The following is a 24,716-nucleotide window of genomic DNA, read 5'->3' as shown; positions in this document are numbered from 1 at the left end:
TTATTAATCATTATAACGTAAATAATAAAAATAGTTATGATGATAATAATTTTACGATAAAAGCTTAACACATAATAATAGTACTAAAAATAGCTAAACGAATTAGTGTTCAGGACAAACACACCTCAACCAATCATTACTTAGGATAAATGCAGCTCAACCAAACAGTGCTCAGGAAAAACACAGCTCAACCAATCAGTGTTAAGATAAATATTTCATAAAGTGAGATAATTTACCTTTCTTGTGTGCATGTCAAGATCCACTACCTGTGTATGTGTGTGTGTGTGTGTGTGTGTGTGTGAGTGTGCTGGTTTGATGAAAATGACCCGGAAATTAAGGTACTCGTAGATGATAAATGTGCTGCTTTAACGGACTGGCAGAACAACCCCCAGTTTCAAACCAAACTGATACCTTCCGCAAGGAGGAAGAGGCGCAAAGCAATATAAAGAACGACTCGTTTAAAAATAAACCATGTGAAACACAAAAACTGCAGCTCAGCAGAAGATGCGCAATTTTTTTAATTCCTCTAAAACAGTTTATGGACCAATCACTAATGGCGCAGTCCCCCCTCCTCTCCTCCGACGGTAACTCCCTGATTAAAGACGAAGGGGGCATCCTTCAGTGCTGGAAATAGCACTGTCATTCACTGCTCAACCGAAACACCGATGTGGATGTCCTGACTACCCAGCAGGTCCCTCAACATCCATAGATGACCCACCTCAGCTATCCTCATGGCTTGATGGAATCCCAGCCGAGGTGTATAAAGCAGAAGGGCCTCTTCTTACCAGACGTCTCCACTCTCTCCCGGAAAATACATGGGAAAAGTAAGAAATCCCCCAAGCTCTTAAAGACACCTCCATCGTCAATGTTTACAAGAACATGGGAGGCCAGTCAGGCTGTGGCAACTACCGCGGGATCTTGCTGCTGTCTGTAGCTGGCAAGATTATCGCCCAAGTCCTCCTAAACAGACTTCTTTTTGAGGTGGAAAACCTCCTCCCAGATTCTCAATGTGGATTTAGAGTTTAGACCATTCCGTGGTACCACTGACATGATCTTTACTGCCCACCAGAAACAGGAAAAGTGCAGAGAACAGCATCGTTACCTGTACATGGCCTTCATCGACCTAACCAAGGCCTTGGACTCGGTCAACAGGGATGCCCTCTGGCCTACCCTCAGCCGTTTTGGCTGCCCACCAAAATTCATCGCCATTGTGAGGCAACTCCACGATGGTATGAACGGCAGTGTCCTGCGCAATGCACCCAGTCTGAGTTCTTCCCCATCCAAACAGGGGTTAAACAAGGGTGTGTACTGGTACCAACTCTCTTTTCCATTACTTGGCTGTCTTCCTCATTCGTGCCAGTGCCAATTTAGCCAGCGGGGTGGACGTCAAGTACCGGATGAACGGTCTTTTCAACAAAAGACGATTCCAGGCAGGAACAAAGGTGTTGCCAGCTTCCATTACTGAACTTCAGTATGCAAACGACCTCATCCTTATCGCCTACTCTGAATGCGACCTACAAGAGACCCTTAACACCTACACAGATGCGTATGCACATTTCAGCCTTGAGGTGAATGTACGTAAGACTCAGATTCTCTTTCAGCCTACCCCTGGTTCAGCCATACTTCCACCATCCATCCAGCTTAACGGTACTACCCTCTCTAATGTTACCCACTTTCGGTTTCCCGTCTCCCACCTGTCCACCACCGCAGACATCGAAGAAGAGATTCAACATCGGAACACATGTGCATCTCAAGCCTTTGGCAGACTTCGTACCCATGTCTTCAGCTGTAGGGAGCTGAAATTATCTACAAAGCTGCACGTATATGGAGCAGTGGTCCTCCCCCATCCTACTATATCGTAACGAGACATGGATCACATACAGGAGTCACATCAAGGCACTTGAGATCTTTTACCTACGTAGTCTACGTTCCATCCTGCGAGTTCGCTGGGAAGACAAGAGAACAAATGCCAGTATTCTTACTAACACCAACTTTAGAAGCATCGAGGCTACCCTATCCATGAACAACTATGCTGGAATGGCCATGTTACCCGCATGGCCTACAGTAGACTGCCAAAGCAGCTACTTTACAGTCACCTAACGAATAGTAAACGTAACGCTGGTGAGCAACTAAAAAGGAATAAGGATAGTCTTAAGACAAACCCCAAAATGTGCCAAATCGACCCCTCACCTGGGAGACGATTATTCCACACTGTAACGCTTGGAGGAGCACCACACAAGAAGGTATCAATACTCGAGTTAGCCCGACTGCATAACGAGGCAGACAAGCGCCAATGATGGAAAGACGCTGCTGCTGTCCCTCCCTCATTAGATGTAGCCCACCACATGTGCAACATCTGTGATCAACCCTACTGGTCCCGTATCGGCCTCTTTAATCACCCCAGAACTCACGAACGTAGGTGACATCCTTAAAAGCTCATATCGTTGTGTCATAGCAGGATGATTTTCATACTCGATTCCGAGTGACAGCAAAGTAGTAGTAGTAGTAGTGTGTCTGTGTGTGTGTGTGTGTGTGTGTTTATAATATGCATGTGAATATGTATGCTGTGTCTGTCAGTCTATCTGTCTGTTTGTCTGTATGTTTAAATGTGTGCATGTGTGTGTGTGTGTGTAATAATAATAATAATAATAATAATAATAATAATAATAATAATTAACGGTTTATTGAAAGAGCTTGGCAGCCAGAAGGCTGAAAATATACAGTTACATATTTGGGGAATGGGTTTCGAATTACAAATAATATACAAGTAACATAAGTGAAACAAATAAGACATATAATAACTAGATGGGGAAAAGCTCAAACTACAGTTCATTTCAACATAGTGACAGTGCAAGGAGTAGTGTTTACTGGGAGTGAATACACTGGTTTATTACAAGTTATTGATAATTTTTACAATGGTTGGGACTGGGCTGTTCTTATAGAGATCAGTTCGTGCACGTATGGGGTGGATGCGGCTGTGGTGTCGAACAGCAATTCTCGGACTAGGGATCTCAGGTGGTAGTAGGAGCCGGTGTCGAGGATGGTGTAGAAGCTTCTTGCCAAATTTGCAGATGAGGTCGTGGTGATGGTCAGTGAGAGTCGAAAGGGTCAGTGTGTTGAGCGCTTCTTGATATGTGGAGTAGGAAGGGGAGAGAATAATCTTGCATGCCCTCTTTTGCACTTTTTCTAGGTGTTTACTTTGTGTGGCATTTAGGGAGGAAGACCAGGTGGGGGAGGCATAGGTGAGCTTGGGAAGTATGAATGTTGTGTAAACACTGAGGAGCTCGTGTGCAGGAACTCGAGGGACTTGAGTCGGCGGAGGAGGTGGAGACGGAAACTGGAGGATTTGACAACTTCACTGACGTGTGGTCTCCTATTTAGTTTGTTGTCTATGGTGACGCCGAGGAGCTTCGTGGAATCTACAACCTGGAGTGTGTTCGGACCTAGAGTAATGGAAGGAGGTGGGACAATGTCGGAGGAGAGGTTGATGTGCATAACCATGATCTTGGTATGGTTGATGGTGACATGGTTGTTGGTGGCCCAGTTTTGGAGACTGTTCAATAAATCCTGAAGGGCGGTATAGTTGGGAGCAGAATTGTTGACGCTGATCCCAATGGTGGAGTCGTCGACATATTTCCAGCGAGCAGGGGTTTCTCTTAGGGCATCATTGATGAGCAAAAGGAAGCAGAGTGGTCCCATCTTGGTGCCTTGGGGGACGCCACAGGTGAGTGACTGAAAGGTGGAGACAGCCCCTCGGAAGCGTATGTGTGTGTGTGTGTGTGTGTGTGTGTGTGTGTGCGTGTATGGAGGTTGTATTTTACGTATAATCTGTTCTCCGTATACTTTCTTGTCGTGAGCGTGAAAATACCTCATTGTATGGCCAGCGTTCATGCCGGTGCGTGTAAAGTGTACATTCCACGCTGTAGTGTAGTAGCGGGCTGGGCAGACGTTAAATACACGTGTTAATACTTCAGTGATGGACAGCTGTTAATATATTAGTGAAAAACAGGTATTAATACCTTAGTGATGGGCAGGTATTAATACTTCAGTGATGGGCAGGTGTATTTTTAGCCCCCACAAGTCTCCTTTACTCTCGAGCCACTGTTAACCTCCAACCCCTTCCTGTAACCTCCAGTCCCTTCTTGTAACCTCCAGTCCCTTATTGTAGCCTCCATCTCCAATCCCTTCGCTTTAGTCTCCAGCCCCTTCACTGTAGCCTTAAGGCCCAGCCCTCATTCCCCCTTCCCCCAGCCTTTATCGCCCAGCCCCCACATAAATAGCAAAGACGTCGCACAATAATAACATTCTCCTTGTGCCAGCTCAGGTAAGTATACAAGGCGGGGCTCAATCTGCTATCTGGGTGTGAAGGAGAATATTTGATGACCAAACAACGTACAGCCTTGTGGATCAAAGCCTCCAAGACAAGATGTGGAGAGAGAGAGAGAGAGAGAGAGAGAGAGAGAGAGAGAGCAAGAAAGAAAAAATCAGTAATAGAGAAAACAACAATAAAATGCAAGAGTAAAACGTGAGAGAGGAATAAACTCAACTAAAGGGAAAGCAATTAGAAAGGAGAAAAAGAGAAAGTGAGAGAATTATAACAAAAGACATAGGATGAAGAGGAAAATAAAATAGAAGAAAATAAAAATCGAGATTGAGAAAATATAAATAAAAGAAAGGAATATATTACGAACCACGCCATCTATTGTGTCATGATCTAACTACCCAGCACTACTGAGCAACGCCATCTAGGGACGCGACCCGAGTATGACTAGTCTTAGTCACGACTCCGGGTTTCCTTTCTCCATATCCTGGTTGTTGCGTCACCTCCTCCAACTCTTCCTCATCAGCTCCGGATCGAGGAGAGTTCAGTTTACTCTGGGAAGTGACCACACTTGGATTACCTATCCTGGAAACCTACGGCACAGTGACTACCTACCATTTTCTTCAATACTCAGCCCTACTCGTCAGACACTTCAGCACCGCACTTGAGTATTGTAATCCCATATTACCTCCCAGCTCCACTTGCTTCAGATTGTTGTATGTTGTATAAATATGTATATACTGTTAAGCCAATGTTGCGTATGTTTAAGTTAAGTATGGTTAAGGGTAAATTATAGAAAGCTGGATATTTTGTTAAGGAATTTATTGTACTTTATTATACACAACAAAAACTCGCATCCTTTGTCTACCCTTTTATAGTCGGATTATCTTTGTTTGTTTAGTTTTTTTATTGTTGTTGCCTGTTGGGATCTGGGTAGACTTTTAACTATATTCTAAACCAGTTTCTAAATCCCCAACTTGTAACAAATAATAAAACAATAATAATACATACAGTAGACAGAGTGAATATGACAGACAGACAGACAGATGTACCATGGGCGCGAACCCATGTCCTTCACTATTCTAAGGCTTCTCCTGTTTTTTTTCTTTTTTGTTGTTGTTTTTTTTACGGGGAATAGCCCACACGGGCACTAGTCATCGACCCACAACTGGCCTAGGAAACGAAAAAATACGAATAAAGAAAAAAAGAAAAAGAAAAAGAAAAAGATTATATTCATCTATAGGTAGTAGGTATTAGGTAGTAGGTATTAGGCAGCTACCAAACAGGGAGGTACTACTGCCTGGGAAGATATTGGAAGCATAATGTGACCCTGCTGCTATATGGCATCACGAAAATTGTGACCAAGTCCCAGGTTGCAAATCTGACTTTCTGCCTCATTTACACACAATTGCAGGGTCTCAATTGTTTCTCTAACTATTGACAACACAACATACATATATTGTTTCTCACTTTAGATTTTTTTTCATTTTGTATTTCTTTATGGTTCTTTATCATTATTATTATTATTATTATTATTATTATTATTATCATTATTATTATTATTATTATTATTATTATTATTATTATTATTATTATTATTATTATTATTATTATTATTATTATTATTATTATTAATATTATTATTATTTATTAATTAGTAATTATTATTATTATTACTATTATCATTATTACATTTTCGCCCCCCAGGCCCCGATGTGGGTCAGTGACCTGTGCCTGGGTGAGCTAATCCCGTAAAAAAAAAAAAACGAAGATGCCGGAAAACCAGCTTTTTGAAGTGAGACAGATTGTATGAATATGGAAACACAGAAGAAGACAGAGCATTTCACAGTTTGGCTGTGTGAGGAAAGAAGGATGTACTGTAACGGGTTATTCTAGTGTGACTGACATCCACAGAGAAACGGTGGGCACCGCGGGCAAGACGTGTGTAAAGAGCCCACGTCCTTGCCGGCGATACACAGGATGCCAAATCCACCGAACATTGCCCTGAAAAGAGAGAGAGTGATGCAATATTGCGGTGTAGAGAAAGGGAAGAAAGATTATCAACTAAAGGAGGAGAGTTGATAAGACGAAATATCTTTGATTTCACCTTATCTAACAGTTAGACAGAAGAAAAGCCACCCCAGATAAGAGAGCAGAACTCTGGAGTGAAGTAACTATGGCATCTGTACAGCATTCCCAGCTTTCTGGAGGCAGCTTTAGCAATGTTTATGATGTGTGGCTTCCATGACATATTAGAGGAAATGGTGAGGCCTAGCATATCTATTTTAGAATTTGGCAGATTGATTCCGTCCTGAAATATGATTGGTGGGAGATTATCGAATTTGGAAAATGTAATTGGTAAATACTTAGTTTTATTACTATTGAATTTAACCAAGTTTCTATCTCCCATTCGGAGATGCTGCACAGATCCGCATTGATAGATGTAATGATATCAGCTCTAGAAACAGATCTAATTTGAGAATTAGGGGGAAGGGGAAAATGTGAAGAAGAGTGAAGAGCAGAATCATCAGCGTAAGAATGGACAGAATTAGTCGTTGTGTGAAGTAAGTCATTGATAAAAAGAAGGAAGAGAGTAGGTGAAAGAGCATAAACCTGTGGGACACCAATATTGGTAGAAATGAGCGAGAGATCGATCCCTCGACAACAACTGCCATGGATCGGATCTCAAGGAAGCTAGAAATTAGAGAGCAAAGTGGGGGAGAGAAACCATAAGAGCAAAGATTAAAGGGCAAAGTCTTGTGCCATACCCTGTCAAATGCCTTGGAGAAGTCGAGGGCCACGACGAAAGTTTCCCCATAATCACTAAGAGAGGATGACCAATGATGGGTGCAGTAGGAGAGCAGATCACCACTAGATCTCGCCTGGCAAAAGCTATACTGGTGATCCGACAAAAGAGAATAGCGGTCAAGGTGACGGAGAAAATGAGAGTTTAAGATAGTTTCGAAAATCTTAAAGAGGGATGAAGTTAGGGCAATGGGGCGATAGTTAGAGGGATTGGAATGGTCTCCCTTCTTCGGGATGGGCTGAACAGAGGCATGCTTCCAAGAAGAAGAAGCAGTTTGAGTCTTTAGGCAAAGGCGAAAGAGGCGAGCAAGCACAGGGGCCAGAACTTCAGCACACTCCCTCAGAACACGACGGGGCATTCCGTCCGGTCCATGCGTCCATGTGCCTTACTCACGTCCAACCTGGATAACACACCCGCAACCCTACGAGTGGAGATTATAGGAAAGTGCATACTGTAGGTTCAGTAGGAGGAGCAGGAATAGGAGGGATAGAGTTGGAATGGTCTATGGTGGAGTTAGAGGAGAATAAAGTGCCAAGGAGATTGGCTTTATCAGGGGGAGAGTTGGCTATAGAGTTATCAGATCGGAAGAAAGGAGGAAAAGAGGGAGTGCAGAAGTTATTACAGATGTTTTTTGTTAAAGACCAAAATGATTTACTAGAAGAAGAGTTAGTCAGGACAGCGGTCTTTCTTTTTACAAAATTCCGCTTGGGCCTACGAAGAATAGCCTTACAACGATTCCTAGAAGCAATGAAAGAGGAGTGGGTAATAGGAGAAGGAGATAGTTTCATAACACTCAATATATCAATGGTGAGTAAATGCATTAGAAACTGTAGGCTGGAAATTGATATAATTCATTCCATTAGATACAGTACAGTAAGTAAGTCTTCAGCTCAACTAATGATGGAACCTAAGCAAGATTCCGCTGGCCTTCTCTTAATTAGGGACGAAAACGACAGGAATTATGATCCGCTATATTCAGGGAGGAAGATGAAAGTGTTCCTCACCAAGTGTATTAATATATAAGTGAATAAATGCATCATGAAGTCAAATGCACCAATAAGTCAAATATATCAGTAAAGGGTTTACTGACCCACAAAATTAAGGAAGGATCCTCCACCACACAGAAGCTGGATCAGTGGCCGCCACACACTACAGTCAGACTTAAAAATACAACAAATAAATTAAACAAAAATCTTAATCGTTATAATTCATGAAATTTGTGCGTTACTCCAGCTACCAAGTGAATATTTAATACAGCTGACAGGGAGTAAATGTTAAGTGTTGTGTCACGTTAAATTTTTGTGTGATCACTAAACAGAGACCATTTTGTTTAGGTCCATTATGTACTCTTCACTTACGTTTGTGTTGAGTGCAACAAGTGGAATAAAAACTTTGATAAATGGGGAGATGATACTGGAGACCATGCAAATATGATAAAAGTAAGATAATAACAAAGGTAAGATTAAAACAGGTAAGAAAATACAGGTAAAACAATAACACAAGGAGAGGTAATAACACAGATAAGATTATAACAGGTAAGACTATTACACAGAAAAGATAATAAAAGAAGGATAGAAAATAACATAGATGAGTTAATAACAGACATATTATTATAACAGTTAAGATTATAACACATGTAAGGTAATAACATGGGGAGATTATAACACAGGCAAGGTAATAACACAAGGAGAGATTATAACATAGGCAAGGTAATAACACAGGAGAGATTATAACACAAGTAAGATAATACCAGAAGGAGAGATTATAACACAGGTAAGATTATATATATATATATATATATATATATATATATATATATATATATATATATATATATATATATATATATATATATATATATATATATATATATATATATATATATATATATATATATGCTGATAACCACAAGGAAGGAAGATGTGAATTACACGAAAGCGCTTGGGAACTTCGTGTTTTCTTCCTTCCTTGTGGTTATCAGCATACTGTACATGTATACCTACATAGATCACGCGCACCTACTGTACAGTGATTTTCTTGCATATATATATATATATATATATATATATATATATATATATATATATATATATATATATATATATATATATATATATATATATATATATAATCTTGCCTGTGATATAATATCTCCTTGTGTTATTACCTTTTCTGTGTTATAATCTCCCCCATGTTATTACCTTACCTTTTTATCGTGTATTTCAATTTATATGTTAACAGATTCCTCATTCCGCGAATCACCAGTCATATTGATGTGGCATCACTGACGTCTTATATTTTCCACCCTTCTTAAATCAGGTTTTCTGAAGGTAAACAAAAAATCTATATTTACATGTTCACATTTTTTATAAAAGAGTAAACTTGTTGTTCACAAATGAGAAGATTATATACACCAAATTCAGTGGCCGAAATGAATGGTATGTTTGTTTTGCTGGATTAAGGTCGTAAAGCCCCGATATTAATACGATTTGACGAGTGGTAGAAAATGGTGGAAAGTGCGGTTGTCTGTTAAAAAGTGAGAATGTTTGTCGAAAAGTATATTTACCGTTCAAAACATGCAGAAATGTGCCAAAATACAGTTATATGGCAGAAAAATACAGATGTGCCAAAAATGTACAAAAATGTTCCGAAAAGTGTATTTACGTCCCGAAACGTGCATAAATATGCTAAGAATATAGTCATATGCAACATAAATGAAAATAAGTACTAGAAAATACAGTGTTTTACTAAAGAGTGTTGGAATGTGCTGAATATTGTAGAAATGTGCTGACAAGTGTAGTAATGTGCTGAAATGTGTAGAAATGTGCTGAAAAGTGTAGAAATGTGCTGAATAGCGTAGACTTGTGCTGAAAAATGTACGGAAAACTGTGAAATTGTATCGACATGGGTAAATATAAGCCATCCAGGTCTGCTGTTTAATGGTTTGTTAAAATAATATAGTAAAATAACAACAGAAGAACAATGAAGAACAGAAAACAGAATTTTTCACCCCGATGGATACATAGTAAGGAAGGAAGACTATGACGTCACAACCAATCATGGACCACTGAGAGACAGCGAGAGATATATTACTTTGTCACACAAATAATAGATCAAAGGACCAAGTCATACTAATAATTTGTCGCCATTCTGGATTCACTGATAAAATAAAACCTATAATTACTTTTAGTTTGGTGTAATTCCTCCTATTTCGATAAAGCAATATTTCTCTTTCTCAAAGCTGTTGTAACTCCTATTTGACACAGCAGCAATAAAAATAAATAAAGAATGGATTAAGCCTATGACGTCAGAGGCCATAGTGCCTGGTCTTACAATAGGTAAACATATTATGTGTCGCTGCTGGTTCCATTAACCATGTGATGAACTAATTATCTCATTATTTCTAACGAGGAAACCAATTAGCCAGGTAAAGTCATTATACCTGAGCCCTGAGGGAGATCACTGTATTACTCCAGGCTGCACCACCTGCCCCTATACAGTATACTGTATGTGAAGTGCTGGTCAAATGGGCTATAGTCTTAATGGGCCTCAGTCTTAATGAGCCCCAGTTTTAATGGGCCCCTGTCTTATTGGGCCCCTAGTATTAATGGGTGTTAGTCTTAATGGGCTACAGTCTTAATGGGCTACGCGTTAATGGGTCCCAACATAAAGTAGCCAATAGTTTTGAGGACCCGTTTCAGTCGGTCCCAGTCTTAATGGGCCCAACTTTATCTCCTAATATTTTTCTATTTCTCTCCTTCCTCTTACTGATAGTTATCCAGACTTTGCTCACCGGCCACTCAGTGTTGGTTCAAGTCACAGGTTTTAGAAGTGGCTCATCAGTTCAGTAGTCAAATACTACACGGACTAGAGCCTTGTAATAGCTTATTTTCCTGTTAATGTTAAATGTTATATCAGCAGCAGGAAGGAGTCTCAAAAAAATTTCCTTCCGGACCAACGTCAAAGATCCTTAAGCAGTGTGGTAGCGGTTGCCTATATTGAGGCAATTCTCTTTTTGGTCGAAAACACTTCTTCTCTTGGGAATGGAAATTCATGAGTTTAACTATTTTAAGTATATCAAGAATAACGCAAAACACCTAAAATTACCAGCTAAAAATAACAGGTGACGAGTAATTATGGCTACATAACAGGTGAAATTTTTCCAAGAGTCATTAGGACACTAAACATAAAAGTACTGTAATTCACACTCACACTATCTCTCCAATAGCTCCTGAACAACTAGCAAATGGTACAATAGTGGCGTTCTTATTTCTAAACTCTACTTGTTTTCTTAGGTCATCCACATTGAGTTTTGTTTGAATTTTGTTGACATATTTGACATTAAAAATAAAAGATTGATAAAAAACAAAATTTATTGTTGTTATCGTTCCCTTTTAACATCAAAGGCAAAATAATGACACGGATAAGACAGTAACATAGATAAATGATAACACAGCAGGTAAGATTACATGCTTAATATGCTAACGAGTAAGATAACAAAGGTAGAATGATAACACAGGTAAGATAATAACACACTTAGTAACAAAAGTAAGATAACATTTTGCTAGATTCACCTGTAAAAGAGTTAATGATTCCTCCTCCTCCTCCTCCTCCTTTCACTTCCCTCCTCTTCCTCCTCCTCCTTTTACTCCTCATCCTCTTCCTCCTACTTCGTCCTCTTCTCCTACTCCTCCTACGTCTCTTCACCTCCTCCTCCTTCTATGTCTCTTCCCCTCCTACTTCTCCTCATCATGATTTAATAGCGGCTGGTAATATTCTCTCTATTCTTGATACACTTACTAATCTAACAGCCCCAGCCTCAGTTACAGTCTCCACCCCTACCCCCGTCCCGATCCCCGACCCCGCCCCAGCCTAAGCCCCAGCACCCGCCTTCGCCACAGCCGCTGCCCCCGCCCCTGTCACCGTCCCAGCCGTTGCCCCCGCCCCCGCCCCAGCCCTAGTCCCTCCCCCATCTCTGCCCCCACCTCCGACCCAGGCCTTGGTCTCGCCTCCAGTACAAGAAGTGGTACAACCTGCTGGAGCCCAAATGCGTAACCACTCATATGATCAACATACGAACTGACTTAATTAACGAGAAACAAATGCCCCTTCTTAAATTTATTCGGGAAGTGTTGTAACGAAACCATGTAAATTGTGGTGGATTAGGTTAGGTTAGGTTAGGATAGGTTAGGTTAGGTAATGTAACCTAACCTGACCTAACCTAGTCAGGTTAGGTTACATTACGTTAGCGTTAGGTTAGGTTAAATTAAGTTACATTACATTAGCATTACAGGGTAGGTTAGGTTAGGTTAGGTTAGGTCAGGTTACGTTACGTTACGTTACGTTACGTTAAGTTACGTTACTTTACGTTACGTTACCTTAGTGTTTGTGTGGTGAAATAAACAGGGGTATCTAATCTTACTGTGATAAAATTAATGTTACACGAAAAGCATTCATGTTGCCAGGAAGGCGTTCGTAGTCCTGGCCAAGAGTAACCTCAGCATCCAAAATTCTGGCTCTCTGGAAATCTAGTTACCTAAAAATCTGGTTCAATAAAAATTTAGTTCACTAAAAAATCGGGTTATCTAAAAATTGGTGTTATCTAAAAAAATATTATCTAAATGGCTTCTGTGTCTCAAATTTCCCCGCCAAAATTACCGAAGATTACCTTTTTTGGGGGGGGGGGGGATGGTGGCAAAAATTATAAAAAAAAAGTTGACCCATTATGATAATTTGTCCTTTTTCGAATAAGAATACCATATTTAAAACAATCGTATGGAATAATTGCTGATATATTGAGGTACGTGTTTTGTGAGTTGTCTTACCTACTTGATCATGGTGTGTGTGTGTGTGTGTGTGTGTGTAATAATAATAATAATAATAATAAACGGTTTATTAATAGAGTTGCAGCCGGTGGCTGAAAATATACAGACTTACATTTGATTTAGACATAATGATATAATATGCATTGAAAACATTTACAGGGCTGTACAGTACATAAATCAGGAGTTGTTTATTATTTTAACAATAGGTGGGATGGTGCTGTTCTTATATCTATCGGTGAGGGCTCTTATGGGCTGAATTTTGTTGTAGTGGCGGACTGTGCGAGTTGGGTGGGGGGCTGCAGGTGGCAGGAGGTGGCGATGGCGAGGGTGGTGCAGTAGTCCACGGCCAAACCTTTCCAGTGCTTGGTGGTGGAGGACACTGAGGGATGGCATTTCCAGGGTGGAGAGAGCGTTGGTGTAGCCGGAGCATTCTGCGCCGAACATGATTCTGCAGGCCCTTTTCTGTACCTTCTCTAGCTGACGTTGTTGGGTGGAGTTGAGAGAAGACGACCAGGCTAGTGATGCATACGTTAGTTTGGGGAGAATAAAGGCATTGTAGATGGTCCTCAGCTCTGGCGTGGGTGTTCCAAGTGACCTAAGTCTTCGTAGCATGTAGAGACGGTACAAAGCTGCCTTGACTGCGTTATTTACATGGGCCTTCCAGTCAAGTTTGTTGTCTATAGTTACACCCAGGAGTTTGGCAGACTGCACCAGCTGGAGAGGATGGGCACCCACTGTGACTGCTGGGGCTTGCACTGGAGTGGTGGCGGTATTGATGTGCATGATTACGATTTTGGTGTGGTTGATGGTGACCTTGTTCTCCGTAGTCCATGCCTGTAGCCTGTCCAGGGTGCCTTGGAGCGATGAGTAGTCTGGTGCGGTGTTGTCCACTGAAACCCCCACAGTGCAGTCATCCACATACTTCCACCTGTGAGGAGTGTCCGATAGAGCGTCGTTGATGAGGATGAGGAAGCACAGTGGTCCCATCTTGGTCCCCTGGGGAACACCGCAGGTGAGGTGTTGGAATGTAGAGACCAAGCCGTGATACCTCACTGCTTGGCGACGTCCACTCAAGAAATCAGTGAGTCATGAGACCAGGTTGGTGGGCAGCCCTAGTGCAATAGCCTTGTTGATAACAGTGCAGTGATCAACAAGGTCAAAGGCCTTCCTGAAGTCCACAAGGGCAACGGCCAGTGATGTCTTACGTTTCTGTAAGTTTTTGTGCAGAAAATCCAGAAAGCTCACCAAGCAGTGTGATGTAGAGGAGGTCCTCATATTGCCAAATTGCTGTGAATCAATTGACTGATAGATACTGGCAAATGCCCACTCAAAAACAAAGTCCTCACAAAGTAGACTGGGTATGGGGACTGTGGGGTGGTGACCTTGGGGATGGGGGTGACAAATGCGGTTTTCTATTCATTAGGGCATTTGCTTTGTCTGAGGGATGCATTAATAATAGAACAGGGGGGGTGGCAAGTCCGACTGCAAACTCCTTGTATATTTTGATTGGGAGGTCAATTGGGGTCGTGGAGTGTTTGGATTTGAATTTCAGGAGTTTGTTGGCGATTTCATATGGTTGGACACTGGGAGGGTGGGAGGGGGAAGGTAAGTAAGCTGGGAGGAGAGTGAGGTCAAGACTGGGTAGCAAAATGGTTATTAATTATCTCAGCTGCCTCCTCACTAGGTAAATGTGAGATGAAAGGCAGTGTGGGAGACTGACGGTTGAGACCACAGAGATCTTTTACCTTGATGTACCACTGACCGATGCCGACTTCCTTGAGGCCGTGCACTTTCCTGGGATAATAAGTCTCCTTGGCAGACTTGATTTCCCTGATGACCTGGTTACGTAGACTTTTGTACAGGCGGTTGTTGGTGTAATATGCCTTGTTGCGCTGTTCAATAAGTCTTTTTATGCGGGGCGTAATCCACGGGACATCATCGGGGTGGATCCTCAGTGTTTTGTCCGGAAAGAAGTGGTGGTAGGCTTTGGTGATAGTGTCCAGGTAATTATCCCATTTGTTCTGCACATCGTCTACGGTGATCACTTCAGTCCAGGGATACCGGGTTATCCATTGTCCAAAACGCCGCATAGCAGAGTCGGGGGTGGGTCGGTAAGTTCTGGTGGCAACTGACGGTGGTGAGAAGGTGGGGGTAGGTGACCACAGCAGGGACAAGTGTGGGCTGCGTCCCATGGGAGGCAGCGGCTCGGGGGGAATGTAGTGGTTACCGAGATCAGTCGTAATGAGGTCAAGGGTGGCATTGCCATGTGTGGGAAAGTCTACTATTTGTGTAAGGTGGAGGTGTTGGGTGATGTCACTGATGTCTAACTCATTGAAGTCACCGCATATCACTAGTTTAGCACATGGAAATCTGGATCTCAAGGAGTCAGCAGTGTGTGTGTGTGTGTGTGTTTGTCATCGTGTGTGCATATTATAATGATGATGATGATGATTTATTGAAAGAGCATGGAGGCCAAAAGGCTAAAAATATACTGGTACATAATTAGGGAATGAGAGGGGAGAAGGTCATATGACAGGGTATTTCACCATGGTAACAATGCAAAAGTAATATTGGCTAGGCGTGAACACACTGGTTAATTACGAGTTGTTGATAATTTTTACAATGGTTGGGATTAGGTTGTTCTTATAGCGAACATTACGTCCTCGTATGGGCTGGATGGGGTTGTAGCGCGCGCGCGCGCGCGCCTGTGTGTGTGTGTGTGTGTGTGTGTGTGAGTTAATTATTATAAGATAAAAAAACAATAAATTTGTTTTTCAATCAGATGAAAAAAAGAAAAAACATTAAAATGAAAAAGTCTTTAATATTACCAGTTCAGATATTCATGATATGCTAAATACTTAAAACCAGAAAAATTAATAAGGTCTTTGTTCAGTAAAATCAAGTGGGGGGGAAAAAAAGGTCTTCATCAGGGCGGACTGTGACGTATGGAGAATAATAAAGAGGTCCTACACAGCTGGTCTTGAAAGCCTCTCCTACATAATAGAGAACTCAGACAGGGACTAATGTTTCCTCACCTATGAACCTTAACACTCTCTCCTGGGTGATATATGTTATGCCATCGTGTCCCGTCTCTCTTTCTTTTTCTCTTTCCGTTTTTGTCTCTCTCTATATCTCTGTCTATCTCTTATTTTTCATTTCTCTCTTTTCTCTCTCTTTATTTTTTATTTTTCATTTTTTCTCTCTTCACACACACACACACACACACACACACACACACACACACACACACATACTACTACTTTGCTGTCACTCGGAATCGAGTATGACGATCATCCAGCTATGATACAATGATATGAGTTATAAAGAATGTCACCTCGGTTAGTGAGTTTTAAGGTGACTAAAGAGGCAGATACGGGACCGACAAAGTCGTTTGCAGATGTTGCACATGCGGATGGCTCCATCTAGTGCGGGAGGGACGGCTGCAGCGTCTTTCCGGCACTGGCGCTCGTCTGCCTCGGTTTGCACTCGGGCTAATTCGAAAGTATTGACTCCTCGTGTGGAGATCCTCCAAGCGTTACGGTATGGAGTGATCGTCTCTCATGTGAGGGGGTCGATTTGGCACTTTTTCAGGTTTGTCTTAAGATTATCTTTATACCTTTTCAGTTGTCCGCCAGCGTTACGTTTACTATTCGTGTGATGACTGTAAAGCAGTTGCTGTGGCAGTCTACTGTCGTCCATGCGGGTAACATGGCCAGTCCAACGTAGTTGTTCATGGATAATGGTAGCCTCGATGCTCCTAGAGTTGGTGTCATTGAGACTACTGGCATTCGGTCTCTTGTCTTCCCAGCGAACTCGGACGATGGGACGTGGACTACGTTGGTGAAAGTTTTCAAGTGCCTTGAGATGCCTCCTGTATGTAACACATGTCTCACTGCCATATAGCGGAGTGAGGAGGACCACTGTTCGATATACGTACAATTTTGTAGATGATTTCAGCTCCCTACAGCTGAAGACACGGGAACGGAGATCTACCAAAGGCTTGAGATATCCGCAGTGCAGGTAGACAGGTGGGAGACGAGATATTGAAAGTGGGTAACATTAGAAAGGTTAGTACCCTTAAGCTGGATGGATGATGGAGGTGTGGCTGAACCAGGGGCAGGTTGAAAGAGAATCTGAGTCTTACGCACATTCACCTCGAGGCCGAAGTGTGCATACGCATCTGCATAGGTGTTCAGGATCCCCTGCAGGTCGCGTTCAGTGTGAGCGACAAGGGTGAGGACGTCTGCATACTGTAGTTCTGTAATGGAAGAAGCCGACACCTTTGTCCCTGCCTGGAGTCGTCATATTTTGAAAAGATCCTTCATCCGGTACTTTGTGGCCACCCTGCCGGCTAAATTGGCACTAGCACGAGTAAGTAACGCAGCCAAGAAAATAGAAAAGAGAGTAGGCGCCAGTACAAATCTTTGTTTTACCCCTGTTTGGATGGAGAAGAACTCACACTGGGTGCCACTGTGCAGGACACTGCCGTTCATGCCCTCGTGGAGTTGTCTCACAATGGCGATGAATTTTGACGAGTAGCTAAACCAACTGAGGGTCAACCAGAGGGCTTTCCTGTTGAACGAGTCGAAGGCCTTGGTTAGGTCAATGAAGGCCATGTAGAAGTCACAACGCTGTTCTCTGCACTTTTCCTGTATCTGACGGACAGCAAAGATCGTGTCAGTGGTGCCACGTGATGGTATAAAGCCACCATGAGATTTTGGGAGGAAGTTTTCGGGCTTCGGAAGAAGTCTGTTTCGGAGGACTCGGGCTATAATCTTGCCAGGTATGGACAGTAGCGAGATCCAGCGTTAGTTGCCACAGTTTGACCTTTTTCCTTGTTCTTATTGATGGTGGAGGCGTATTTAAGAGCTTGGAGGATTTCCTCCTTTTCCCATATATTTTCCAGGAGAGAGTGGAGACGGCGAGTAAGCAGAGGTCCTCCTGCTTTATACACATGGGCTGGGATTCCATCAGGCCTTGAGGCTTTGGTATTTTTCATCTGTTTCATGTCAGTAGTTACCTCATTCAGGATGGAGGATAGCTGAAATGGGTCTGCTCTGGATGCTGAGGGACCTGCTGGGTAGTCTGGATATCCACATCGGTGTTTCGGTTGAGCAGCGAATGGTATTGCTCTTACCAGCGTTAACGGATGCTTTCCTTGTCTTTAATTAGGGAGTTACCATCGGATGAGCGGAGGAGGGCTATGCCATGAGTGATTGGCCCATAAAATGTTTTAGTGGAAATGAAAAATTTGTTTATCCTGTGTTGATCTCCAAGTTTTTGCATTTTACATGCCTTATTTATATCCAGCCATTCTTTAATTTGCGAAGTTTGTGCTAGGCTGCCGCTTTCTTCTTGCAGAAGGTATCAGCTTTGGTCCGACACTGAGGGTTGTTTCGCCAGTCAGTTAAAGCAGCATGTTTATCAGTGAAGAGTACATTGATTTCCGGGTTATTTCTATCAAACCAGTCTTTTGGATTCTTTCGACCAGGCCGAGGGTCTCTCTGCAGATTTTTGTCATGACATGATCGAGAATACTCCATTCGGCACTGGGATTTGGGTTGTTTGTTGTTGGGTTGTTTATCAGCCCATGCTCGAGCTGCTCTCTCAAATCATGTTCTTCCACTGGATCCTTGTTACGACCCTTGGCCTCTTAGGGTGTAACAAAATTACAAATTCAACTTCTCTTTATATTATAGGTCAAAGGAATAGATCCTACCAAAATCATCACCTCATTACTATGGGGTAAATTGAAATACATGCAGTAGTTTTAATTGCAGAATATATTAACAAATAAACAATAAAATAAATATATCAGTATGTACAAAAATAAACAAATACAAGTTAAATCTGATCAAATAAATGACTCAACCGAGTGACAAAATAATGAACATAAAAGCAAAGACTTATTTAGTCTAGAAAGTACGATGAACAACGTGATCTATCCACCACACGAAACCTCATAAATAAGTCAGTTATTTTCAGTGGAACTCTAAAATATGATTAACAATAATCTTTCACAAATAATACTTCACTTGGTGTTATAAAAGTCGAGCAAGGTTATCACGTTATACAACTAGAAACATACTGTACAATAAGAAAGGAGATACTCAGTACTTCGCTTATCACTGCCGGGCCCATGCTGGCAGTAAAGAAAGCGAGCGGACGCAGGCAGAAATGACGTCACAAACAAAAGACGTTCACGTTGCGAATCCACAACCAACGATGGAACGCTTACTCGTAACATCTCCCCCTTAATATAAAAGTTTAAGAAGCTCTGAATAAACTTTTATTCAACACAAGATAGTGTCGGCAATAGTATTATCACAGCCCTTTATATGCTTGATTTCTATATTATAGGGTTGAAGAGCTAATGACCTCTATAACAGTCTTTGATTCTTATTTATCATATTTTGAACAAACTGAAGTGGATTATGATCAGTATAAACGATCACTGGGTAAGGTGATCCACTTACATACACCTCAAACTTTTCCAGAGCTAACAAAAGGCTAATGCTTCTTTTTCTATTGTGGCATATCCTCGTCGATGCTTTTTTTCAGTTTGGCCGAGAAATAACAGTTCGGGTGCAATATTCCATCTTTTCCTTTTTGCATTAACACAGCACCAACTCCTGTGTCACACGCATCCGATTGTATCACAAATTGTTTCTTAAAGTCTGGGAGTTGCAGTACAGGTGCCGTCGCCAACAACCCACGAACCTTTTCGAATGCTGTCTGGCATTCATCAGTCCACACAAGCTTTCTTTTTGGACTGACCAAATCTGTCATGGGAGTGATCACCCTGGCAAAATTTTGACAAAACCTCCTGTAGAATCCAACCATCCCGAGAAATCTTCTGAGAGCCTTTCGATTGTGAGGTGCGGGTAGACTGAGAATATCGGCAACATTGGCATCAATTGGAGCAATTTTCCCTTTTCCAATGACATGACCAAGGAAGATTAAGGTGGTATGTCCGAATTCAATCTTGGGTAGGTTTACGGTAAAGTTGAACTCTGCTAGACGATTGAAGAGTTCACGGAGTCGGCCAATGTGTTGTACCCATGTGTCACCGACGACGACCAGATCATCTAGATAGGCGTACACTCCAGGCAGGCCTGACGTCACTAGATGCATCGCTCGCTGAAATGTTGCTGGTGCTCCTTTGAGGCCGAAGGGCATAACTTTGTATTGCCACAGCCCCTCCGCAGTGACAAAAGCTGAAATCTGCTTTGCTTCTTCCGAGAGTTTGATTTGGTAGTAGCCTTTGAGAAGATTCAGCTTGGTACAAATGATGCTTGACCCACACTATCGATGATGTCGTCGATGTGCGGCAATGGATATGCATCAGCACGTGTCACCAGGTTGACCTTCCTGTAGTCAGTACACATGCGGACACTTCCGTCGGGTTTAGGCACCAGCACACAGGGTGACGCCCATGCACTACTGCTCCTCTCCACTAGGTCATGTTCCAGTAGATACTCCACCTCCTGCTTCAGCTTCTCCCGCTTATCAGGAGTCATTCGGTAGGGTGCTTGCTTGATGGGAGATGTGCTAGGCAGCAGTACTAGGTCGTGCTCCAGCAGAGAACACTGGCGTGGCACATAGTCGACGAGTGGCTTGAACTCCTGCAGGAGTTGCACCACATCCTGAGACTGCTGTTGTGAAAGATGGGATACTTTAGAGGTAGGGTCACATAATATACTGGAATTACAGTTTTTTATGGGGATATCCAATTGGAAATCAGTGTCTGGGACCACCTCTTCTCCTCCTATTACTGAACAAACCACTTCACTCCTACCAAAATACGGTTTCAACCTGTTGATATGAGTCAAACTCTCCAATTTTCTCTTATCTGGAGTCGCTATGACATAGTTGAGGTCATTTAATTTCTTGACTATAGTGAATGAACCCTCGTATTTAGCTTGAAGGGGATTTCTATACAGGGGTATAAGTGCTAAAACCCTATCTCCAGGCTTAAATTCTCTAGCTTGACAAAGCTCATCATATTGCTTTTTCATTTTCTCCTGTATTTCTGACAGATTTTCACGAGCAATCTAACCTACTCTCTTCAGTTTCTCTTTAAACTTCTCTACATACACTGACAAAGGGACTTTTATCTGATTACTTATCCAACTTTCCTCAACACAGTGATAGGACCTCTTACAGCATGACCAAAAATCATTTCAAAGGGACTGAATCCTAGGGAATCTTGGGGACTCTCTCTTATGGCAAACAACATAAGTGGTACTCCTTCATCCCAATCCTTAGCAGCCTCCATACAGTATTTCCTAAGCATGGATTTAAAAGTATGGTGGAACCTCTCTAGGGCACCTTGGGTTTGAGGGTGGTACGCAGAAGATAAGTATTGTTTAATACCCAATTCATTCATCACCTGCTGGAAAAGGAAAGAAGTGAAGTTAGTACCCTGATCCGACTGTACAATTCTAGGAATGCCATATTTAGTGAAGAAGTTAGTCAGAGCCTTTACCACACTCTTTGCTTTGATGTTTCGCAATGGTATAGCCTCTGGGTACCTGGTGGTAGTACACATGATTGTTAACAAATATTGGTGGCCACATCGAGTTTTTGGGAGAGGACCTACACAATCAATTATAACCCTGCTAAATGGCTCATCTACCACAGGAATGGGTTTTAGGGGAGCAGGTTTTATGACCTGATTCGGTTTACCAGCCATCTGACATTCATGGCAAGTTCTACAGTATCTGGCAACATCACCTTTCATTCCAGGCCAGTAAAAATGCGACAAAATCTTTTTGTATGTTTTCCTAACTCCTAAATGTCCTCCCAAAAAGTCGTGTGCTAATTTCAAGATTTATCCCCTTTGACAACTGAGAATCACAACCTGATGCACAACATTCCACTCATCAGCAGGATCAGATACAGATCTGAACTTCCTCATGAGTAACTCTAAATCCATGTAGTAACAAACAGGCAGGAGAGCCGCTTCTTCCATATCCACAGCCTTCCTACATAGTTCAGCTAATTCGGACTCACTCTGCTGATCATCTATCAGTTTTTCCCTAGTGACAGGTACTTTCTGAATGGTAATGTTGTCACCAGAAGAGAGATCAGCTTCAGATTTTGGGGAATGAATGTTAACTGAATCTTTAGCTTCACTCACATCTCTCCCACCAATGCATCAATGAATCATCCTGACTGTCAAACAGATTCTCAATACCTAAATCATTTTCATCATTGCCAGGTGTATTACTATCAGCAACACAAAGCTTAGAGTCAACTGAAGGAACGGTCTGTACCTTATTCCGATGAGTCTGGCTCCTTGTAACTGCACATAAAGGAAATAAATCAGGGTATTCTTCTTCAATTAAACCAGTAGTATTCTCCTCCGTAGGAGTCGAAGATACCACAGGATCTGGCATCACGCTGGCTCCTGCAATATCATTACCCAGCAAAAAAGTAACCCCTGTCACAGGAAGAGAATCTTGAACACCAATTGTCACCCAACCAGTCACAAGTGGAGTTCTCAAAAACACCCTACACAAAGGAACAGTGATCACTCTACCAACACCCTTAAGCACCAAATGCTCTCCAGTATAGAAATCTTCCACACAGGGAACAGATCCTTTCAACAAAATACTGTGAGAAGCACCAGTGTCACGCAAAATCTTCGCAGGGTACTGATCACCTGATTCTCCAACTGCAACTGAACCATCAAACATGAAAGGTTCAAAAGAATCCTCCTTTGGGCGATTTCTCACTAAAGTCAAACTTTTCCAGAGGTTCGAATGAGAGCACTGGCTCTTCCTTCTTTGCTTCCAATTTAGGGCAATTCGCAATCACATGACCTGGTTTCTTACAGAAAAAACAGACAAATGCTTTAGTCTTGGCATAGGTCTTGGAAAGCTCACCTGAGTTTCCACGAAAATTTACTTCACTAGAAGAAGCAGTACTACTATCCTGCCTACCACCCTTTTTCTTGGTTACAAAACCCTTTCCACCTGAATTATTTTGAGATTTAACAGGATGCATTTTGTGAGTAAGGGCATAGCTATCAGCTAATGCAGCAGCTTTATGAACATTACTAATATCTCTCTCTCCTAAGAACAATTGTATATCTCTTGGAGTGGCTCTTTTGAACTGTTCTAAAATCACCAACTGAACAAGTTCCTCAAAAGTTTCTACCTTGCTAGACTTTATCCACCTTCTACACATTTTACTCAATGAATTAACAAATTCTATATATGATTGTGCATCAGTCTTTCTCATAGTCCTAAATTTCACTCTATATGTTTCAGGAATGAGTTCATATGCCTTAAGAATTTCTTCTTTCACTAACTTATAACTACGACAAACTTCACTTGACAAAGACAGAAATGCTGAACGAGCTGACCCAGTGAACACACTTTGAATCATAGCAATCCACGTCTCTTCAGGCCACTGAAGAGACTGCAATTTTCTCAAACTGCATGAAAAAACGCTTCTGGATCCTCCTCGTCAAAAGCAGGCATAAGTCTCAAATGTTTTGTCACATCAAACAATTTTGTCTCAGATTCTAGAGACAATGCCTGTAAGTCTTGTCTTCTACTGCTAACCTGTGCTAACGCTAATTCATGCTGCATTTCACGCTCTCTTTCCCTTTCTTCTCTTTCCTTCAAAGTCAACTCATGCTCCATTTCTAACTTTCTGATCTGTACAGCTTCCCTGAGGTCAAATGAACGCAAAGTCAGTGCCCCCTTCGATAGCACTTCTTCATTCACAAGTTCAATTAGTACTGCATTTTGAATTTCAGACTTCCTTTGACTACGTCGATACTCAATTTCATATGCATCAGCAAGTTTCATCCAATCATCCTTTCGTAGAACACAGTCTTTCAACATTTTCAAGGATGGATTCTCAACAAACTCTTCAACATCAAAAGTAGCAATGATTAATCAATAAAGAATCTCTATATCTAAATATTCCCAATAGTTAATGAGTGATAAAGGGATCAATCCTGGCAAGGTCGCCAACTTTGTTACGACCCTTGGCCTCTTAAGGGTGTAACAAAATTACAAATTCAACTTCTCTTTATATTATAGGTCCAAGGAATAGATCCCACCAAAATCATCACCTCATTACTATGGGGTATATTGAAATATATGCAGTAGTTTTAATAACAGAATATATTAACACTTAAACAATAAAATAAATATATCAGTATGTACAAAAATAAACAAATACAAGTTAAATCTGATCAAATAAATGACTCAACCGAGTGACAAAATAATGAACATAAAAGTAAAGACTTATTTAGTCTTGAAAGTACGATGAACAACGTGGTCTACCCACCACACGAAACCTCATAAATAAGTAAGTTATTTTCCGTGGAACTCTAAAATATGATTAACAATAATCTTTCACAAATAATACTTCACTTGGTGTTATAAAAGTCGAGCAAGGTTTACACGTTATACCACTAGAAACATACTGTACAATAAGAAAGGAGATACTCAGTACTTAGCTTATCACTGCTGGGTCCCTACTGGCGGTAAACAAAGCGAACGGACGCGGGCAGAAATGACCTTCACAAGCAAAAGACGTTCACGTTGCGAATCCACAACCAACGATGGAACGCTCACTCGTAACATCCTCCAGACACTTAGTGTTAAAACCTCTTCTGGAGGCTTGTTGATCAGTGTCACATTTGTCCGAGCCACGCATTACTCGGGTGATGAGGACATCTCGGCGATCTCTTTCTCTGACAATGATATAGTCAATGAGATGCCTGTGTTTGGATCGTGGG

At 41.7% G+C, this 24,716-nt stretch overlaps 1 protein-coding gene across 1 annotated transcript in view; it reads left to right on the top strand.

Annotated features, from left to right (window-relative positions):
* Nucleotides 1-12,088, top strand: part of LOC121878176 (chitin-binding lectin 1-like) — a 31,345-nt gene extending 19,257 nt beyond the window's left edge. Inside the window, exon 3 of the mRNA XM_042384218.1 lies at nt 11,939-12,088. Coding sequence (XP_042240152.1) covers nt 11,939-12,088 — 150 coding nt within the window. The remainder of the gene's footprint in view (nt 1-11,938) is intronic.
* Nucleotides 12,089-24,716: the final 12,628 nt, after the last annotated feature.

This window comes from Homarus americanus, unplaced genomic scaffold (genome assembly GCF_018991925.1).
Source record: "Homarus americanus isolate GMGI-L3 unplaced genomic scaffold, GMGI_Hamer_2.0 scaffold45562, whole genome shotgun sequence".
NCBI classification, from domain to species: domain Eukaryota; kingdom Metazoa; phylum Arthropoda; class Malacostraca; order Decapoda; family Nephropidae; genus Homarus; species Homarus americanus.
Note: the sequence above shows the minus strand (reverse complement) of the source record. Positions and strands in the feature narration are given on the sequence as shown.